Raw genomic sequence first — 21,276 nt, 5'->3', positions numbered from 1 at the left:
GGCTTCATCCTGCAAGGCACGATCGGTCAGGGATGATGCATGCATTTGGAAATGTCAATCTAAATAGTCAATGATGTGAATGTGACTGTCAACGACGGGTAATTTACTTGAGATGATGGAGATGCTTATGGACATTATCATGAGATGCTCAAGTCCCTTGTCGGCGTTACATCACAGACTGCATCATCACATGTCAACACTAAATCTTTTGTTATGAGGAAGGAGAACGTCAACAGAGGGGCTCGTCTTCTTAACATGTCATATCAAATAAGCATGGCTTATAAACTTATATATACCAGTATATTAACAGCTCCTATCTTATCAGTACATGGTTGAAAAACCGTTGCTGAGATCATTATTTTCATGAATTGAAATAGTTGATACTATGCACCATCATTTGATATTTTGTTTAAACCAATGTCATACTTTAAGGGGGAAATATGTCCCTCTCTCCCATGTGTATGTTTGGCCTTTATTGTACAGGCCTAAGGCTTACTGTCTATTATTGTGATAAACCATTAACCTAGCAGCACAAAGTTATTTTCAAAGGAGACACGCTGTCATATTGTATGGAATTTATGATGCGACTGACATTTGTTTTAACTGCACTGTGCACCCAATACAGATACTAACTACTGTATATTAAACTTTCCCTTGAGTTGTCTTGGAAACAGACTTGTGTCTGATCATACCAATGGCAGTACAATGCTATATTTGGTACTGATGTGAAGCAAGCTGCCAGTGCATCCCCATTACTGTGACATGAGATATCATAAAATAAAATGATTAGATTAGATTAGATTAGATTAAACTTAATTGTCATTGCAGAGTACAAGTACCAGACAACAACATGCAGTTTAGCATCTAACCAAAAGTGCAAATAGTGATATAAGACATGATAGAGATAATGATAGGTACAGTATGGCAAGTAGGGTAGATAGAGGTATATACAGTTATGAGCTATGTACACTTAAGGTACCTATATACAGTATGGTATAGGCTACAGATGTATAAATAGTGGCTATATCAAAGGAGGTATATGCAATGTGCAAAAAAATATATCATGGTATGTGCAAAGGTAATGATTTAACTGTCCTAGAAACACCAGTCATATTGCTTATGTTAAGTCTTTATGAGATTTTTGGAAGTTAAGTCTTTATAAGCATTTACCCTGTTTATTAGTGTCCTATCTCTTTCTTTAATCACCCACCTCTTGTGCTCAGTTGTGTGCAGAGAAAATGGCAGTGGAGAAGCGCTTGGCATTCTCTATTGTGCAGTTCCTGCGAGATCAAACAAACTGTGGCGCTTTGAATTCAGATGAGCAGGAAAGCCTTGAAGGTAGGTCAGTTCAGCCCACTCCTCAGAAGGTGTCTGCCAAACTGTTTATTAAAATACTTCACCCTGGTTTTGCCCAATTCAATATTTGAGTTGAATATAGTTGGTTACCTATATGTGATATGCAACGTGTTGTAATAGGAGTAGTGTAAGACTCTCACTGTTTACCAGTATGCTATTACAACCTCGTTCTACCCTTTACAGTTGCAGTACAATGTTTGGAGACCACTTTCAAGATCAACTCCGGTGACTGCCACCTTGCTGCGCCACAACCTCTCACAGAGATCTTCCTCAACTCTCTCCTCAAGGTAGGAAGGTTACTCCCTGATTTCCAACGTCTAGACTTAAACATCAGCATTCCCCCCCTCCATATCTTAGTACAGTATATCTACCAGGCTCAAACTAATTGTAACATCAGTGCAGTAAAATATAAATGCCTTGGGGGTATTGTCACTTTCCTGATATGTTCATTTCCTTAGAATGACAACCTGACAAAACCAGAGACCTCTCCATCCCCAGAAGACACTGTGAGGGCAGAGCAACTGAAGAATGAAGGTATCAGAGTGACAAAAGTAGCTGTTTTTGTGAGGCGTAATATCTCTCTGTGACATTGATAGTTGCGGTATCGTAATATTTGGACACTTATATTTATGATATCTATTAAGTTTACATCAGCTGGAAAAACCCCTAATATAACCTCCATTTCAGGGAACAATCACATGAAAGAGGAGAATTATAGCTGTGCGGTGGAGTGCTACACAAAAGCCATTGACCTTGACCTACGAAACGCTGTGTACTACTGTAACAGGTGAGAACAACAGCTTTTGATATCAAATGTTACCAGTGTATACACATTCTAAATATATGATGCATTTAACAAAGCCTGCATAACGAGTGAAATATAACCCTCATGATAGCCTTGGCTTGTGTCAGATCAGAGAGACATGCAGAGAGAGAGAGAGTAGCCTAACAGGCCGGTCTGTCTCTCAGACACGTTGGTGAAGGAGACTATTCACACAATGACTGCAGCCATTGCATATAGCCTACCTACATTATTGATCTGAATGCTATAAAATGAGCCTGAGAGTCTACGGTCTTGCTGACGCTATTAACATCACAGGGCCGCAGCTCACAGTAAACTCGGGAACTACATTGAGGCGACCGGTGACTGTGAGAGGGCAATAGGCATTGATCCCAGCTACAGCAAAGCCTATGGGAGAATGGGGTGAGTAAGAAATCTGAAATGCAGAACTTTCTTTAAAGATCAGCAGCATTGTGGGAAATGTGAAATGTGGTCAGTGAAAAAATATATCTGATATCTCTTTTTTTCCTCCTGTGCGGCTCTAGATTGGCCTTGACTGCTATGAATAAGTATCCAGAGGCGATATCCTTCTTTAAGAAAGCTTTGGTGCTCGATCCAGAGAACGACACCTACAAATCCAATTTGAAAATTGCAGAGCAGAAGCAGAAAGAAGCAGCCAGCCCTGTAAGTAGAGCAGCGCTGCAGATGTTTTGCTTCGGTGTGAGTTGACTATTGTGAAGGCCACTCTGGCCTAACCAATACTACTACATGTAACATGCCGTAACTCACTATCACTACTAATAGACAGATAGACAGAATAGATTGTTATTTCACATGAAAACAACCTTAGAATCCTTTGTCTTCTACCTAGCTCCAACTAGCTTTTTTTTCTACTGTAGAACCTATTGATATTCAGAGGTGTCCTAGTTATGTCACGAGCCATAAAACACAATCCAGATTCATACTTCAAACGGTCGTACAAAATGATATCATGTATTGTAGATAGATACTCTTACCTGACAAAGATATTTGTTATCCATTTCTGAAATCCACAGACAGTGACCGGATTGGGATTTGACATGGCCAGTCTCATAAATAACCCTGCCTTCATCAGCATGGTAAGACTATACGGACCAGAGGGGTTTGTTCCTCGTTGAGCTCCAACACTTTTTGGGGGGGGGTGGTTGTAGATCATTATTTGAGAAACTTGCACACACTGCTGCTGTCTGGGGCAAGGTCGGCTCTACACCTGTCCTAGACAAATTATTCCTAGTTCCATATAACCACCGGTGTCTCATACTTCATTGATGGTGTTTACGAGAAGGTTACGACAAGAATGCTTCCTAAATTGACCCCCTGCCTGACACCGCTGCCCCTGGTATTCAAACAATGCCAAGGTCAGCGGCCCGGGGGGACTTTCTAGGGCTTTAACATGACTCGTGGAATGGTGGCAGATGGAAATGCCTCCCAGGGAAAGCGTATTTCTAAGCATACAAATGAATGCCCCGCTACAGCTGCTGAGAAGAATGACTACGGTAGTAATATTAGACAGCTAAGGAAATGTCCGTGAGCACTAAGTAGACACGCCGATGGAGAATGCATCTGTTCCCTGTGTTAATGCCGTAAATGAATTGTCCCCTTTCACACATCTAATGAGGATTTGTGTCGTCTGCAGGCTGCCAGTGTGATGCAGAATCAACAAGTGCAACAGCTGTGAGTGTCTTGCATGCCTAAACCAAGCTCTGGGCTGCATCTCAGCTAGTTTAGTGATGTACCGGTACTTGATTTTTTAAAAAAAAGAATCTCTCTCTTTTGACAGTATGTCAGGGATGATGTCCAATGCGGTTGGAGGATCAGCAGCAGGGGTCGGAGGGCTGTCAGACATCTCCAGCCTGATCGAAGCGTATGTAGAGCAACATGTGGTCTCATGTCATGCACATTTTAGAACATATCATGCTCCCATTTGAATATATTAAAAAAAAACATCAGGCACATCACGGGTAACCTCAGGGAAGCCAGAGATTGTCTATGCTTTGGCTCCGCCTTCATATTGATTCAAAGTGAAATGCTGCAACATCCTGACATAATCTGTGTATTGTTGTGGTAATTAAGAAGCAGAAAAAAAACTATCAATAGTAGTCAATTCCCTTCGGTCTCTCCCTGGCAGAGGCCAGCAGTTTGCTCAGCAGATCCAGCAACAGAACCCAGAGCTGATCGAGCAGCTGAGGAACCACATCCGGAGCCGCTCCTTCAGCGGCAGCGCGGAGGAGCACTCGTGATCCACACAGGTCTGTCACCTACCACAGGGTCTCCCACATATAGTAGCAGGCCCAGAACCTGTACGCATACACTATTGTAGCACTGTACATTTTCTGTGGCAAAAGTAATACGGTGGATGCACGTGACGTCATTTTTCCTTTTCCTCAGCTTTAGTTTAAATAGAGGAAGGGCAACCATATGACGTGATTACAATCTCTACACCCATTCCTTAAAACGTACATCACCGGCAGAGCTGGAATGAAGAGACGGGGAGATGGGGACGACGGCACTTTACTGTGACTGGGGCTTCAGAGGAGAGGAGAGGACTCATCTCCGCAGAACCAAATCTGAGGACGGAGCATCCAAACACATTCTAGATATCTCCAATCAGGAGGAAACACGTCAAAAACCCACCCTAAACACAACATCAAGAGAGAGCATAAAACACATTATTTCAAACCCAAGTACAGAGAGTATTTTATCTTTCTTCAATGATGTCCCATTCCAAATGGATTCATGTGGTTTAATATGTTGTGCTGTAGTAGTAATGTGGAAATGATTGCCCTGTTCGTATACTGAACGAGTTATCCTTCCAGTACCTAAATTCACCTTAAGAGAGAAAGGAAGGATGCATTAGTTAAGTATTTTTTACAGGAGGCATATATACTCGTTTTCTCAGTTACATGCAGCAGCAGGGTTCCATTTGTTTTTTATTCTGTTATGTTTAAAGTTATTTTTTTAACCAAATGAGTTGTTCTATTTACTTTTGGGAGGAACATTGACCCTACGCTTTGATTATGTAGAATTCTATCGCTTTCGACTGCAGTTATCTGAATGCTAAGATAAGAAAGAGTTTGAACTTGACTGTAATGGCCATGCACCTTTGCAGCCTCCACTGTATTTAATAATAGTTGCACCATAGTAAACACTAATGTCAGTTTCATTACCCCTTTATGCCTGTTTGATTTCTCATTACTTCAGCTACGTTGATACTAGTATGGGAATATTCTGATTGTTGATTTTGCATGCTCATAAATCTGATATTTGTAGTCGGATGCTTAATTGAAGCTAATATAATATGCTTGTAAAACAGAGCAGCATAATGTTTGATCAAAAACATGTGTCAATAAAGATGTCTTGAAATTGGTAGTGGTTCCGAGTTTTACATCTTTGAATTTCCAACATTGACGCATTGAAGTATGACATCTGAAAAACATAATCCACAAATATCTGAAGATTATTCATTCAGTTGGAAGAGGTAGGGAAATCACACCAGAGGCACAATTAATAACAATTACATGAGACATTATTGCATCTTCAAGCCGAACACTGAACTCAAAGTTTAAGTTAATCATTTTATTCACACTGATGCGCATTTAAAATCGAACATGATTTTTTTCTTCTTCGTAGAACTCATTAAAAATATCACACATATTAAAACATGATCACCTTAGGGTGCGAAATAAAGTGAAAGGTGGTGGTAGGTGCAGTGAGTGTCCATCATTGGTCCATGGAGATGTGAGATGTGTAGTGCAGGGTAAACAGAGGGCTCTAACTCTTGCGGCTCATGTACGGGCAAACCACACAGACTTGTGCAATATCATCATATTCATACGTCCTCTTCAGAAACGTGTCTGTGAGTCTCAGGCCAGATATACTCTGAAACCAAGAGGAAAACAAACGCCAACATATCAATAAGCATGAAAGCACCTGACATCAGTATTATATTATATATGTTACGGTACATGTGGGAATAGGGTACATGTGGGAAAACTAGGGTTAGGGTTAGGTGCTAGGGAGCTATGGTTAGGGTTAGGGGTAGGGTTAGGATTAGGATTAGGGTTAGGGTTAGGGTTAGGGTTAGACATGCCAGCATGTACCAAGTCGACGTAGCACCTAACCCTAACCCTAGTTTTCCCACATGTACCGTATTCCCACATGTACCGTAAGATATATATTATATTCCTCAGTGATGATAAGTTACTGTAACATGAAGACCTGGGGACACACCTGCAGGCCCTGGACGGAGGACAGCAGTTTTAGGGGGAGAGAGAGCGAGGCGCTGGGGCTGACTTTACCCAGCTGCCTCCCTGACACACCACACCAGTGGATGGACCTGGTGTTACACATCTCCAGAACCAGATCCATGGTTCTCTCACTGCAACACAAACACAGGCTTACAGTGGAGGCGTCACACACCAGGCATATTCCTCATTAGAATGGGGGCATGGTGTGGTTATTGGGCACTGATGATCACTGCAAAAAGTAAATCTAAGTAAGATGAAATATCTTCAATCGAGGCAACATATGCTTGTTTCTTGTCTGACTGCACTAGTTTTATGATATCTTTCACTTGCTTTAAGAATATATCGGCAAGTGAAATTTTCCTGTTCTGTTGGCAGATCATTTTGCTTATTGTAAGTAATGTTTCCCTCATTTATTTGCCTTTTTTCTTCTATTTGAGAGCTGACTTTTTTCAGTGTAGGAAGTGACGGTCAACGGTTCCCTCCATCATCCATACTAAAGGTGTTAATATGAAGGGTCCCCATGTCTCCTCACCTGCAGTTGGTGATTTTACAGGTGATATCGAAGGGTTCCTCTAGATTGACGGTGTCTGGAATCATCTCCAGGGATAGTCTGACATCTCCATACCCAGGAGCCTTGGTGGTGGACACAAGAGGAGATGGAACAAATATGTTGCAACCACAAAACCAGACCCAAAAATGAATGACCGTTCTATCATGAGAATTCTATGAGAATATCCTACTACCATTCTCTGTAGCTGGCTGGTCTGCAGCCTCCCTCTCTCGCCCAGATTGGTCTTCCACACAATGTCCAGCTTGCCGATCACCGTCACGCCCTTGATCACGCCAGCCTTCTCAGCAAACTCGGGCTTGGGCTTCAGGCAGTACAGGTACTGCCGTGTGTCCATGGGCTGCAGATACGACATCTTCCCAAACGTGGACGCTCTGGAATAGAGGCCCGGCAACAAACAGCTGACACTGAAAACCTTTGATTGATTACCTGACAACATTTGACCCATTGTGATGGTAGGATATCTTCTTTTTTTTATTATTCTGAGTGGGGCAGTCCCACTCATATGTTTTACTTTATTGGACAGATACAGTGAAGACTGACAGGAAAGTAGGAGAAGAAGGGGGAGAGAGGGCATGTCAGCAGGGCATGGGCCGGATTCGAACCCATGCCGACATGGGCATATGTGTGCACTGTAGACCACGGTGCTAGACCACTGGACCACCCCAGGCAACGATGGTAGGATATCTTGACAGCTTGGTCAAGTGATGATATGGTAAGCACTGCCGTATAGTTTCCATGAACATGACACAGTATTGGTGAAATCAAACAAGAAGTGAATACATATTTTTTTTTTTTACCCTTCTTCCCCAGATGCCACTGTGTTGAGCTCGGTGACATTGTACATCATGGAAGGTTCCAGAGACACCTTCTCCATGAACATGGGCGATGTGGTGATGTTCTGGATCTGCGCCTCCAGGAACACCTCGTCCGTCTGGGAGGGAGGAAGGAAGGGTCGCAAGACCAGGGGTCACTGCTGAAGTTAGCTGCTAATGCTAGCTACAAGAACACTGCCTCAAAAGCCAACTGGGCAACTATTTGACCTCATTATATTATTAAATCATCATTATATTATTATATCATCATTATATTATTAGATCATCATTATATTATTATATTATTTGTAAAGGTGGCCTTTGTGCGTTCAGGTTTTTACCCAACGGAATATGTCAACATTATTTTCCCAATATAATACGAGAAGAACCTCATAAGAATCAATTGTAGACCCAGACATCAATATACAAATTAGCCAACAGAAGCAGACAGAGTAACAAAAGTGCATTCAGTTGACCTTGGAGGAGTGGATTAGTACAGTGTTGAACAGGACGTAATAAGAGAGGAGCTGAGATTAGTTCATGCCTGCAATCCGAAGTCTAGTAATTAAAAGGGACCACAGACCATTCTGGCATACCGACTGGGGTTATTGTTACAGCGCAGAGCTGAGCATCTCTCCACATTCCCCATGCCAAGCCTTACCTACACGCAAAAACCTCAGACATAATTATGACACAGCAAACCCAGAGTCCAGAGTTGGGTCCTGTTTCACAGCAATAGTACACTTACAGTGGATTTCTTAGGCTACGGAACGAGATATAAACAACATAGCATAGGTCCAGCTATACAGGACCATAATTATACTCCGGTATCAATAATGTCTCCATGATAAGAAAGGCCCATCTTTCTGACATCAAAATGTTGTGGTTTTGATGTCCAAATGACAGGTGTTTGATTTGATCTGATCTTTTTGGACCCGCGAAAAAAGAATCAATCAATTCATAATGAAATCAACAATCATTAACATCCCATTAACCATTTGATTCAAAAATATTCAGTCCTTCCCATTAGAGGTTTGCACTGGTTTCCGATCATTTGAAAGATATCATTCAAACCGACATTGGTGATGTAGGCTAATTTTCAAAAAGCTGCAGAAATCTAGACCCACTAAAAATCATACAGTATTAGACCCATGAGGCCAATTATCCTGTCATAGAGACTGTCATGATGGATTGCTTGATCAATGTACTTCTAACCCCACTATTTATTTCCCATGAATCTCACCACGCCCCCTACTTCCCGATTGCACCAGTCCTGGCTGAGATGAGTTAGCAAGAGGCCACAAGCAACAAAGGAAATGTCTGAGCAATGGCAAAATACTGAAAAGCATCTGGTGGACCTTTACAAACACAGCAAAATTAATTTGTTTTCTTGTCAAAAGATGTGTCACTGTACGTGCATTCCCCCGCAATTCAGCTTGCATGTTAATGTCCAAGCATGCTTTTTCATTATTTTGCCCTGACTCATTGTCATTGGCTCCAGAGAAAGATAGACAGACATTGCTGCAACAAAAGGATTAAGAAAGCAAAAGTTAAGCAATGAAAACTATGAAAACAATTACCACGGAACTGAGGTCACTCTAATGGAGAAAATAAAACACAAGAGACAATAACAAATGATGGTTACATGCCAAAAGAGAGTGACAATGAATCTTTATACTCTACCAAATAAAATGCTACTAATATGCAAATGAGAGAAAATAAGCTAATGTAACTACTTCTGTGGCCATGGAAACTCCTGCCCATGGGATGAAACATGAGCATGTTATTGTATGCAATCTGCAGTAAGAACACAAGCTATCATATAACTATTGCATTGGTATTGGAAAGGCATGGTCAGAGATGTGAGTGTAATATCCACTATGTTGACAAATGTGGTTAAACAAATACACAGTGTCAATAATATCACCAGAAGAGTGTATTTTACATAATTGTATTCTTGTGAGAAATACTTCTATGAAGTAATATATAGAGAAAAACACTTACCTCAGCATTGTAGAACTTGGTTTTGACATCCAGAGGCTTCAAAACCTGATTGAAGATAAATTGCAAGCTAAATGCTGCAGGTTTCTCAGACTGTTCTTCCATTCAACAACAACAACAGCAGCAGCAGCAGCAGCAGCAACACCAACTTCCCCTCTACAAATAATACCCCCATTCAGTTCTTAACATGGAACCAAGGAATTTTAATTCTAAATGGTCAATATATTCTAAACGACGGCATTCTGTGACTGACTCAGCCAGTGAGCTAGCCGGTGTGTTTTATCATGGAGGGCCCGACGCTTGTGTGCTAATTGCGTCTTGCTCTGGCGTGGACCTGTGACATAGCTGAGGCCTGAGGTCCGCTCCAGAACTCCCAGGGTGTGAGGGGGGTCACAGGACGGATCTGGGAATCTTACCTGGAATTTGAAGAACTTTCTGAAGTATAGCTTCTCTCCCGATTGTGTAGTGTAACTCACTGCACACACCAAGCTGAAATACAGAGAAAGAAAGAACATACAGTATATTTTCTGCAGCATTCAAATTGTGAACGTAGTATGTACACAGTGTTCACAGGAATACCGATTCATATCTTCCTCCTCTTTTGAAACACAAAGAAAACAAACGTACATGTGAGTTCCGATCTCTTTGACTTCGTGGTGGATGACATCGTCGATGCAGCGTTCTGGGACCAGCTCGGTGACCGCAGAGTTCGACGCTGAGAGATTTAGTCTTTGAGAGCTGGTCTGTAGGTCTGCCTAGAAGAGAAGGCAAAAGGGGACATTTAAAAAAAGGAGGACGAGAAGGAGAAGAGCGTGAGATGATAAGACACATTTCCATGCCACTGACATATCTCTGCACAGTACCTTCACTAGAATATCCTTGACCACCTGGTTGCTGTCATTGTGCACACTAATGTAACTGGAGAAGGTCTCACCCAGGAAAATATTTCTGTGAGGAGCAGAGTTGTTGCATTAGTGTAAAATACATATATATATATATATATAGTAAAATATATTGTAAAATACAGACAATATTGTAAAATACAGATATACATACCGGTATACAAATATATATTATATATATATATATATGTATTTTACAATATATATATATATAAATATATATGTTACGGTACATGTGGGAATACGGTACATGTGGGAAAACTAGGGTTAGGGTTAGGTGCTACGTCGACTTGGTACATGCTGGCATGTCTAACCCTACCCCTAACCCTAGCACCCTAGCACCTAACCCTAGCCCTAGTTTTCCCACATGTACCGTATTCCCACATGTACCATAACATATATATTGCCAACTAAATAAGATCAACAAGAATGCTCTTGTAAAGTGAAATACGGTCCTGATGATCGTTAAAGGCTCATCCCAGAGGTGTGACAATTAGTCCTCCCAGAGGTGTGATGATTAGTCCATAGTGAAACAGATATGGAGACTCAGGGGCGAATGTGTAACTGTCCCGTTTCCCCCTGCGGCCCCTACACATCTCAAACAGGCGTTGTGTTTATTACCCAAAGTTCTGAGGTAGTGTAAGCATCTCTCCGAGCATTAACCCCTCTGCTCCTTTTATAGTAGATGGGTCCTCCTTCATGAGCCGACCAAACAGATCCCCTGCGGACGAACACATAAACACACACACGACATGTCATGTAGCTGACTGATAAAAAACAGTCAAAATGTCAGTAATGTTTGGATGAATAGTGCAACTTTTTCAGTCTTATGTGGTGAAACCATGACTTTACAATCTTCATATTGCCAGTGTCATTATTATTTCTCAACATGGTTGTTTTGTAAATAGTGATAAAACAGATGGAAACAATACCCATAAATGCCTAAAAGCCTGCTCTCAGAGCAGAAGCACAAGCATAATATGAGTGCAGGCCAGGGTGGTATAAAACGGTCACAATTTATTTCACGACCCCAATATCGTATTCGACTCATTCATCTTGATATATACGCTGGAATACGCCTTCATTTCGTATTAATAGCAGCACCCAGAAACGTCAAAGAGATTTATGGTTTCAGTGGCATTCAGTTGCCCAGTGATCACGTTACAGCATGCTAGGCCACCACAGAAGGAAAAACAAACACTATAAATTCCTGCCAGGCCAGACGACTATATCTGGGAGTTGGGTCATTCCAGAGACCTCACACTGATTCTGGGGAAGCAGATGTGTGTGCTTTAATGACTACAGACTTCACAGAACTTCTATGGTTAATCGATGTATTGGCCCAATTCTATCATACAATTTCACCTGGAGGTAGTACATAATAATAATAATAATAATAATAATAATAATAACTTGGATTTATATAGCGCCTTTCATAAAACCCAAGGACGCTTTACAATTCTAAGGAAATGGTCAGACAGACAAAACAGAAACAGTGACAAGGGGTCAAAGGCCTTGGTGAACAGATGGGTTTTGAGGGCTGATTTGAAGGAGTCCAGGGTGGGGGCATTGCGGATCACTATGGGGAGGGAGTTCCAGAGGGTAGGTGCGGCCACGCTGAAGGCTCTGTCCCCAAAGGTCCGTAGGTTGGTGCGGGGGGTGGACAGCAGGCCTGTGTCTGAGGACCGCAGGTTCCGAGAAGGGGTATGTTGGGAGAGGAGGTCAGTTAGGTACTGGGGGTCGCTGGCATGGAGGGATTTATAAGTGAGCAGAAGGATTTTGTAAGCGATGCAGAACTTGACCGGAAGCCAGTGGAGGTGGATGACGGTGGGGGTGACGTGCTGCCAGGGCTTGGTGCGTGTGAGAACCCAGGCAGCTGACTTCTGCACATACTGGAGCCTGTCCAGGGCTTTGCTGGGTACCCCGAACAGGACTCCATCGCAGTAATCCAGACGGGAGGTGTAAAGGTTTGACACGGTTTGCCTTAGGTTTGCTTACTTACAACAGTATCTCCTTTACTCTGAATATGGTTAACATCCTATAGCTATTCTAAGAGTGATGTACCATGTACCAATGGCTTGTAAACAAAATGTGTCTGCTTTTCTCTCTGAGAGGGAGGCCTAGGACTAACAGACTTCAACTGAACAGTAGAACAATGATTGAGCAGGTGAGAGAAACTCACTCTAGCTCATGTCATGCTTAGCCTTCACCAAGCCAATGGTTTAAAATGAGGGGGTATGAGGAAGTGTAGGCCTATAGGCTGCGAGGGCAAATGGATAACGACTCAGAACTCAACTCTGATGACAATGGAACAGTACACCAAGAGACTTACCTGGGAGATCTCTATCTTCACATGTTACTGGCATATTTGTGAAGAGGGTGGGTTTTGTTAACCGCATCACTATAAAAGACAAAAGCAAATGAGCATGGTGAGATGATGGGTTTACTTAGTTGAATTAGGCAGACTGGCTTTAAATTCAACATCAATTAGGCTAGTGGCCTTGATCTCTCTTATGCCTGTTTGTACAGTCAGATGATCTTCTCTGGCAGGCTAAAACTGTTTACTGCTTACCACTGACAACTAGCAGTCGTGTGTAGGCTACACATTGAAAGATTCATCTATTCTAGATGTGGATTTTTTAAAAGTCCTATGGAATTCTGGTTTATTTAATTCTAAATAAACAAGGCTGAAAACTATTCAGCAAAAATAGAATTAGCCTACTTCAATTAGGCCTATCCTGCTTGGTAAACAGGTTTGAAAAACAGGGCACTGCCTAGGATGAGAATAACCTCAGGATGGAGTTAGACATAGCCTATACAATGCACGTTTATGTGATTGCTATCTTATGTCGTCATCTTTCAAATTGCAATTTGTTGATATCTTGTCGGATACAGTGGCTAGCTGTTAGCTAGCTGACATGTAAACAACCTCTCCTTCCTCAGACAGGGACCAGCTGTCAACACACCGACATGTTAACACAAACACGTTGAATGAACTTCTAAGAGCTGTTGCATTAGCTATAAATAAAGCTTAAGAAATACCCTTTAACGCAAGTAGATGCTCCTGTTTAGCCTGATTTACATCCATTTTGTCTGAGTGATTTTTCGTCTGTCTGAACTTTCACCTGAGGAGCTGCCTACAGAACGTGCAGAGGGACAAACTGAGCTGTGCGGTGGCCGCCCTCTAGCCTAGTGCTTCTTCATTTAGACAAAGTCATTATTATGAATTCCTATACAACATACAATATCAGAAGCGAAAGTTTGATTATATATGTATTTGTTTTCCGGTGGTCTGGATATACAGAAATTAATGCCAACAAAACATTTGATAAGCGTTTCTTTTAATCAACAACTGTAAATTCATGTCAGGGGAATGCATTTCAGCTGTCACAACCACTTTAAGGCAAGTCAAAAAACTGGAGTGAAAATAATTGCATGAATAAACAAAAACTACATAGTAGCTTGTAATGTATACATTTGTTTCTCATAAAAGGCAAATTCATACGCATGAGATGTAAGTAACTGTGTACTTCTGTATGCATGTTATTCCAGTTAATGACCACCAAATTTGAAAATGATGTACTGCCAGACAGGTGAGTTAGTTCCCGGCTCCAGTCTATATTGTTTAGCTGAAATATGAAAATTAGTCATTGTTGAGCAAATAAGCTTTATAAAAGCAGAGAACACTGCACAATCTTCTCAGCCAAACTAACCATTCCACCATATCCAAGGCTACATTTTCACTATTGACTGTTGATTGTATTTAGTACTTTACTGCCTTATTTAGTACTTTACGGTGCCTATTGTGTTTGGTTATTATTCTCTTCTTAGTCCTATCCTTATTTTTACACTGCACTGTTACTCTAACAAGCATTTATCTGTACCGTTTATATCTGTATCCTGTGCATATGATAAATAAACTTTGAATTGATTTGAAAAATAATATGAATGGGTTCTCTTCTCTGACCCAGAAGACCCATTTCTTTGATTCACTGCAGACCTCTGTGTTTCTAAACAAACCTCAAATAAAAAGCAGACTGGTTGGTTGAGCTGAGTAGCATAATATGCTGTATACAGCTCATCCACTACAGGGTGGGGGTAAGACATTAACTCATGGTCACATCAAAGACAACCGTTTATCAGGCGAGTTCATCCCTCATTGCTGTCAAATGCCTGGCTCTTTACTGAGCTCATTTCAGGCACTCCTTTTGCATCAGTACAGTGTAAGAATACCTCCTAGAAAAGGTACCCTCCACAAAGAGATTGCCCAGATACTCGTAGGCAAAGATTGGAAGGGGGAGGCAAGAATGAGAGGAAGATGAGGGCAACAAATAGCACTGTCTTAACAGATGCGCTGCAATTTGGTTTCACTCTCCCCCCCTGGTTCCTCTTCGGGGCTGCGTTTCATAGACAACGACAGGTCCTCCTCCTTGATATGAAGGGGTGCCTCAGTAGTCTGAACAAGCACAGAGGCAGAGTTCATAGTTTCAAGCCTAGAGACCACTTCCTCCTGATCAGGCTGCAGACCCACACTCTCTGGTACTGGTACCAAGTCCTCTGGCTCACAGAACATCTGTACTTCCACTCTGTCGACCCCCTCCCGGCCCGCTGCCTCCACATTGTCCAGGCTGACGGTGAGCTCCAGCTCCCCTGTGTGGCCATTCAGGGAGACGACTCCTGGCTGACACAGCAGCTCTCTCCTCAGGGTCGCTAGCTGGCTTTGGATGAGCGCACGGTGCTGGTCCTCCAGATTCTGTACCTGAGAGAACAGTATACGCAAAACATCAGGTTTCTCTTGATGAAGACATTATATCTCAATAAAACTAACTTGGATGACTAAAGCTAAATAATTACATGCCTGACCAAATCCAGTTTTAAGAAATCTGATCGTAGTCATGTCAAGTACATTGTTACTAACTATTAATCCAGATGCGTATATTCGGCTTATATAATAATACAAATATTGCAGCTTTTGTAAATAACAAGTCAAAACCTTTTGTAAATAACAAGTCAAAACACTCACAAGCTGATCCACTCTCTGCTGGCTGCTTCCTGCAGAACGGTGCATCTTCAGCTCCTCTAACAGCTTTAAGTTAATCTGCACCACATTGGAGACCTGGGGGCACCAGAAAACACACAAGAAAAGACAATGGCCAACTGGGCAAGCAGAAGTGTGGGTTTTTTTCCCCATACATTTATTCGAAAATAAATTTAAAAAGGTCTAAACCAGATTAGAAAGCTTGATTATTATTTTTTCTTCGGTTCAGACAACGTGGTGACCTGCGTGCGGCTACTCACTACGGCGCTAAACGTACGTCGAAGAAACGATCCGACATCAAAAGTATCATGAGGAGAAATCGTCTTCACTATCTCTCGTCACTGTTGTGTGCAGAGTGCTGTACCTGGTCTTGGAGTCTCTCTATCTCTGCCCTCAGCCTCTTCTCCATCTCATGCTTGGCCTGCCGAAGGGCCTCGTTCTGGTGGTGGAGCTCCAGCAGCTGCTTCTCCATCTGCAGGGCGTGCTCCAGACCCTCCCCGCCCTGAAACACACACCACACACGGGAACACGACTGTTGCTGAGGACGAGGACATGGTTCATGACTGTTAGCATGTCTGATAGGTTCATAGGGCTAGCACGGCCGTTCCAAGTGAATGAGTTAAGTGTTACCTGTTCGGCGATAATGCTGGCTGCCTCCTCATATATCAGGCTGCCCCCCTGTCCGTCAGGGTCCATGAGGACCAGTGTCTGTGGCCCGTCTAAGGCATGCTGGGAAGGGCCAACCTCCTCCTCAGAGGCCACGAGGATGCCATTGTTCACGCTGCTGTCCTTAAACCAGAGACGGTCAAAATCACCATACACTCCATCTAACTCTCCAATCACCTTACACTCCATCTAACTCTTCAATCACCATACACTCCATCTAACTCTCCAAGCAATCACCATACACTCGTGTTCATGTTCCCTCTAATGTTTCATGTGTCTGGGCATACACACAAGCTCCCTGAGCACACTGTTGATGTATTAAACAATCTAAGCAATCTAATCAGAGCAGTTGTTATTATGTAATATTATTGATGGATGTGCCCTTTTTGATGGAGAGCAGTGAGCTGATGACTGGAAGGGAGCATGTATTTGACTAATGCCGATAGATTCGCGTCTTGTGGGTGCAGACAGGATTTTACCGTAATTCATGAACTATATGCCCAATCTAAAAAATTCAAGCAGTTTCTGAAAGCAGAGAAGTTGCACTTTTTTAAACAGTTGAACTTTTTTAGGCTTATTACGTTAGTTCACCAACAAAAAAAGCACAGTGCTCAACGTGTCAGGAGAAATAAAAATAGAATCGTGTCGGCATTTCCCTGGTTGCGAGATCTAAACTAGTCTACTAGAACTGAAAGCTTACAGGCACTTAACATTACATGTTGTAAGGCTCATCTGTGCACGATAGTGCTGCATTTTGACATAATTCTCGGCATTTCCCCCCGTTGAGCTGTATAGCGGCACTTATTACAGTGAAGCGCTCTTATGACACGTAACTCCTCCTTGTCCCGGGTCGCTCCGTATAATGGAGAAGCGTTTCTGAAAGTACGGCACGGCTCGGCACGGCTCGGATACAAAGTCGACCCGGGCTAGCCCTGTAGTGGAAAAGCACCAATACATGAGTGACAGTGACAGGCTGGACACCTGTCACTCACTGTGTTACATTGAAAAATGGTACAAAAAACACATTATTGGTCTAATTAATTAGATTAGATTAGGTCTAATATGAGATATTAATTAATACGTTTATGGTGAATTTTATTTTATGCGCTGCATAGATTTTCTTGTTGCTGAGAATGTGCGAGCAGTGCGCGATTGCGCAGGCGCGCAGCTTAGAGGGAACATTGACTCCATCTAACTCTCCAATCACCATACACTCCATCTAACTCTCCAATCACCATACGCTCCATCTAACTCTCCAATCACCATACACTCCATCTAACTCTCCAATCACCATATACTCCATCTAACTCTCCAATCACCATACACTCCATCTAACTCTCCAATCACCATACACTCCATCTAACTCTCCAATCTACACACACTTGCTTAACTTAAGGGCAAAATCTGTACACCGATGTTGAACAGCTGTTATACTTCTACCAGTGTGGCATTACAGTAAGGGGAATGGCTATATCTGACGACAGACTGCACTGTCTAAACACTGGGAAAGCATGGACAACACACTCACTACCGCCCACACCTGCACATTAGCCCACCATAACTCAACTACAAATGTACCCACCACAAATCATGAGACATATATGAAACCTTGGGTTCCACAGTGTGCAGGGTCTCAGTATTGGCTGCGTTCAGGATGGGCTGTGTCAGGATGGTTCCCACGGCCCCCTCTGCCCCAGAGTCGGTGTACACCGCCAGCCCTTCGTAGGCCTTGGGGTGGGCCTCAGCACTCTGGTCGTAGTACTGTCGGCTGTTCACCTCCTTGGAGAACAGGTAAGAGAATGGGAACGGTCAGAATCCACGCTGCTGCCATGGAGCGACGGCCCGTTACTGGCCAAGGAAACTGTTTGCATCTGTCTGCAAAAAGATGGACCTCATTGCCCCAAATAATGGGTTTTATCGATCATCTACCTTCCCTTAAAATTCTCAGCATTCAATCAATGGTGAATGTGTGTTGTGTCACAAAACAGCTTTGAGCCAGTACCGGAGTGACTTGGATCTGGAAGGTGGTGTGAGGGTTACGGAAGTGGGTCTTGTAGTGTTTGATGGCCTCGTCTCTGCGATTGAAACCATTGCGGCAACGGTAGCAGTGCCAGTGGGCACCCTTGAACCTCTTCTCGCCTTTGATAGTGCCCACTATCTCACAGTGGTTGCAGCATCGGAGCACCTTCAGGCCTATAGGGGAAAGGAGTGGGGTGACAGACTGCCCAATGTTTTTACACTGTCAATGTTCAACGGGGGGGAAAAGGCCTTCATGACACTCTCCGCTTAAATCTCAATTCACTTCCAAAAGACTTATAGCCAGGTTAAAACCACCGCTAAATCCTACATCTTTGTCATGTTTTTAGATCTGTAGCCATGTAAAGCCCAATTTATACTTCTGCGTGTAATAAGTAATTACAGAAAAAGTAAATGACATTTCTGTCATGGCTTCCGCATTTTGGCCTACAAGAGAGTCTGAGTCATGTCGGAATCATGTGCTACCAAGCGGACCAATCACAGTGCTTACGGTTGCGTAGGCACTGCCGTGTAGTTACATTTTTGGAGAGGTGCGCGTCAACCTACGCCGTCGATTTTACGCAGAAGTATAAATTGGGCTTAAGGAGTGGCTGAAAACGTTGTGTGTGTGTGTAAAACATTCTCACCAGAAAATTCTATGCCCTTGTCAACATGTTTGATGCGGTAGTGAGCCCGTAGGATAACAGGGTCTTGATAAGCTTCAGCCACAGTGCAGAACGGGCAGTGCATATGGGTGCCCTTGTCACTGCCTGAGCAGTTCTCCTCCTGGCACACCACTGGGTTGTAGGTATGCTCTGTGCCTTTGATCCTCACAGAGGGATGGGCCTGAAACGTAGGGACAGGGAGGGTAAGAGACCAACGTCTCATCCTGGGACACAAACAAGACCTAATTAATACTACTATTAGTACTATTAGAATTACATGATATCAAAGACCTTATAAAATACTGCTGGCCTTTATCATTCTCACAGAACAACAGCATCACAATCATATCACACCCCCTATATTATTGATTATTTTATAATAAAAAAAACATACTGTACATTTAACCATCCTCACCTCCTAGTAACTACTTTAGGCTATGGTTATTGACAGTGTCTTTTACTGACAAATGAATAAACAATCAATCTGTACAGAAGTAAATGGTCTGCCTATCCTAAATGTGCATTGGGACCCACTTTTAATACCCAGAGGCTGCTCTCCAAAACAGTAGTCACTTAGAGATGACAGAGGTTGCTTAGTGCATAACAAGTTATAACAGACAACCTAAACAGACCAGTTAATGTTAGCTACCGCTACTAGCTAACTTGTCAACAACAGTTAGTGGCCTTCACTGTGGATTCGCCATTAATTGACGCTACAAAAAGTGGTTAATCGGGCTGAATACTTACAATAAAAGCCGCCATTTTCTATGTTAAAGCTGATAAAGGTGTTCAAACACAAACGTGCAAAGTTACCGGCTCATTTTCCGTTTAAACGAGCGAGCCAAATCGTATGTTGTGAACTGTTGTGTGTTGATCGTCATTTGTGCACACGACGCTCGAGACGACAGTACTGGTTACGTGATGACGTCGACATCAGACATGGGCCCTGTTCCAATACTTTCTTCCTCATCCTCATCTGCAACCTTCTTTCCTCCCTTCGCTGAAGTAATCATCACTGATCTGACATGATTAGTGATAAAGCAACTCCGACCTACATGATTTGTAACATATAGTGATTGTGTTAACTTATTCTTATTGTGGAATATATGGGTGTATGTGGTACATGTATGTTGTGGTGTGGTAGTGTGTGTATGCAGCTATCGTTTTTTAGGTGATGCATAACAAATTTCGTTTGTGCATATTATACCAATTCAAACTTCTCTGAGCACAGCCTTTAATTGAGCCATGTGACGTTTTATTACTCCAATATCAGAAGTAATCTTATCAACCATATTAGAAAATGTACATGTAAAATCCTCAAAACTGTATATGTATAGTTTCTGAGAAAAAAAGTCTGAATTTCTGAGATTAAAGTCTGAATTTCTGAGATAAAAAGTCTGAATTTCTGAGATTAAAGTCAGAATTTCTGAGATAAAAAGTCAGAATTTCTGAGATTAAAGTCAGAATTTCTGAGATTAAAAGTCAGTTTAGTGTTTATTGGTATTACTCAGATTTAAATGAGGTAATAGCCTTTGTAAGGAGGAACTATCGGGAAGTGGCCAAAATGCAAGGCTCGTTGGATGCATCTTCGTGCCATTCGAATGGGATTCGTGGTGCAACAAGATGTGAAACGACAGATTATCAAATTAATTGACCCTCAAGGTGTGGAACTGCGACGGGCACATCGTCTGCGGCAATGGCAGCACTCTACCTGAGGTCTTAATGCACTCTGGCATATGGACTCTTACGACAAACTGAAGCCGTATGGAATCAATAGGGACCAATGGTTGCATCGATGGCTATAGTCGTTATGTGGTATTGATGTACACTACAAACAACGACCCGAAAGTCATAGCTGGATATTATATTCAAAGCATTGTGTTGGAGGATGTCCAGAGAGGCTGTGAACTGATAGGGGCACAGAACATGGGTCAATTAATTTGATAATCTGTCGTATCACATCTTGTTGCACCACGAATCCCATTCGAATGGCACGAAGATGCATCCAACGATAGCCTTGCATTTGGCCACTTCCTGATAGTTCTTCCTGCACAAAGGCTATTACCTCATTTAAATCTGAGTGATTTCTCCTTTTTTTTTTTTTTGATTGAGAACTTTATTAGAAGATTTGCAGAAGTAGGTACATGAAAGTACATATTACATACAAGGTCAACTAACAGGA

The 21,276-nt window shown here is 42.4% G+C and overlaps 3 protein-coding genes across 4 annotated transcripts; 1 reads left to right on the top strand and 2 right to left on the bottom strand.

The window, feature by feature from the left end:
- Positions 1 to 1,238: 1,238 nt before the first annotated feature.
- On the top strand, positions 1,239 to 4,416 carry sgtb (small glutamine rich tetratricopeptide repeat co-chaperone beta; the record flags this gene model as incomplete). The annotated part of the gene is made up of 10 exons (XM_080530341.1): positions 1,239 to 1,338; positions 1,540 to 1,643; positions 1,815 to 1,890; positions 2,044 to 2,143; positions 2,456 to 2,560; positions 2,683 to 2,821; positions 3,193 to 3,255; positions 3,813 to 3,850; positions 3,957 to 4,040; positions 4,305 to 4,416. The coding sequence occupies 10 exons, from the start codon at positions 1,239 to 1,241 to the stop codon at positions 4,414 to 4,416; spliced, it is 921 nt and encodes a 306-aa protein (XP_080386467.1).
- Positions 4,417 to 5,372: 956 nt separating this feature from the next.
- On the bottom strand, positions 5,373 to 13,822 carry trappc13 (trafficking protein particle complex subunit 13). Of its 2 annotated transcripts, none has more exons than XM_080530119.1 (13): positions 13,752 to 13,822; positions 13,042 to 13,110; positions 11,331 to 11,430; positions 10,671 to 10,755; positions 10,435 to 10,562; positions 10,224 to 10,296; positions 9,811 to 9,855; positions 9,387 to 9,404; positions 7,792 to 7,925; positions 7,167 to 7,365; positions 6,956 to 7,056; positions 6,407 to 6,554; positions 5,373 to 6,055 (listed from the first exon to the last, which is right to left on the bottom strand). In XM_080530119.1, exons 1-13 carry the CDS (start codon positions 13,795 to 13,797, stop codon positions 5,948 to 5,950), a joined length of 1,254 nt encoding a protein of 417 aa, XP_080386245.1. In that variant the 5' UTR covers positions 13,798 to 13,822; the 3' UTR covers positions 5,373 to 5,947. The 2 variants fall into 2 exon arrangements, with proteins under 2 accessions (XP_080386245.1, XP_080386246.1); XM_080530120.1 differs by having other exon boundaries at positions 10,284 to 10,296.
- Positions 13,823 to 15,051: 1,229 nt separating this feature from the next.
- On the bottom strand, positions 15,052 to 19,950 carry LOC308156016 (uncharacterized protein; the record flags this gene model as incomplete). The annotated part of the gene is made up of 8 exons (XM_080529378.1): positions 19,842 to 19,950; positions 19,077 to 19,275; positions 18,416 to 18,606; positions 17,996 to 18,192; positions 16,378 to 16,528; positions 16,112 to 16,249; positions 15,733 to 15,825; positions 15,052 to 15,468 (listed from the first exon to the last, which is right to left on the bottom strand). The coding sequence occupies exons 1-8, from the start codon at positions 19,854 to 19,856 to the stop codon at positions 15,052 to 15,054; spliced, it is 1,401 nt and encodes a 466-aa protein (XP_080385504.1). The 5' UTR covers positions 19,857 to 19,950.
- Between the last annotated feature and the right edge of the window lie 1,326 nt (positions 19,951 to 21,276).

The sequence above is a fragment of the Nansenia antarctica genome (genome assembly GCF_963989245.1).
Source record: "Nansenia antarctica genome assembly, chromosome: 4".
In the NCBI taxonomy this organism is placed as follows: Eukaryota; Metazoa; Chordata; class Actinopteri; order Argentiniformes; family Microstomatidae; genus Nansenia; species Nansenia antarctica.
This window is presented reverse-complemented; position numbering and strand designations above follow the sequence as displayed.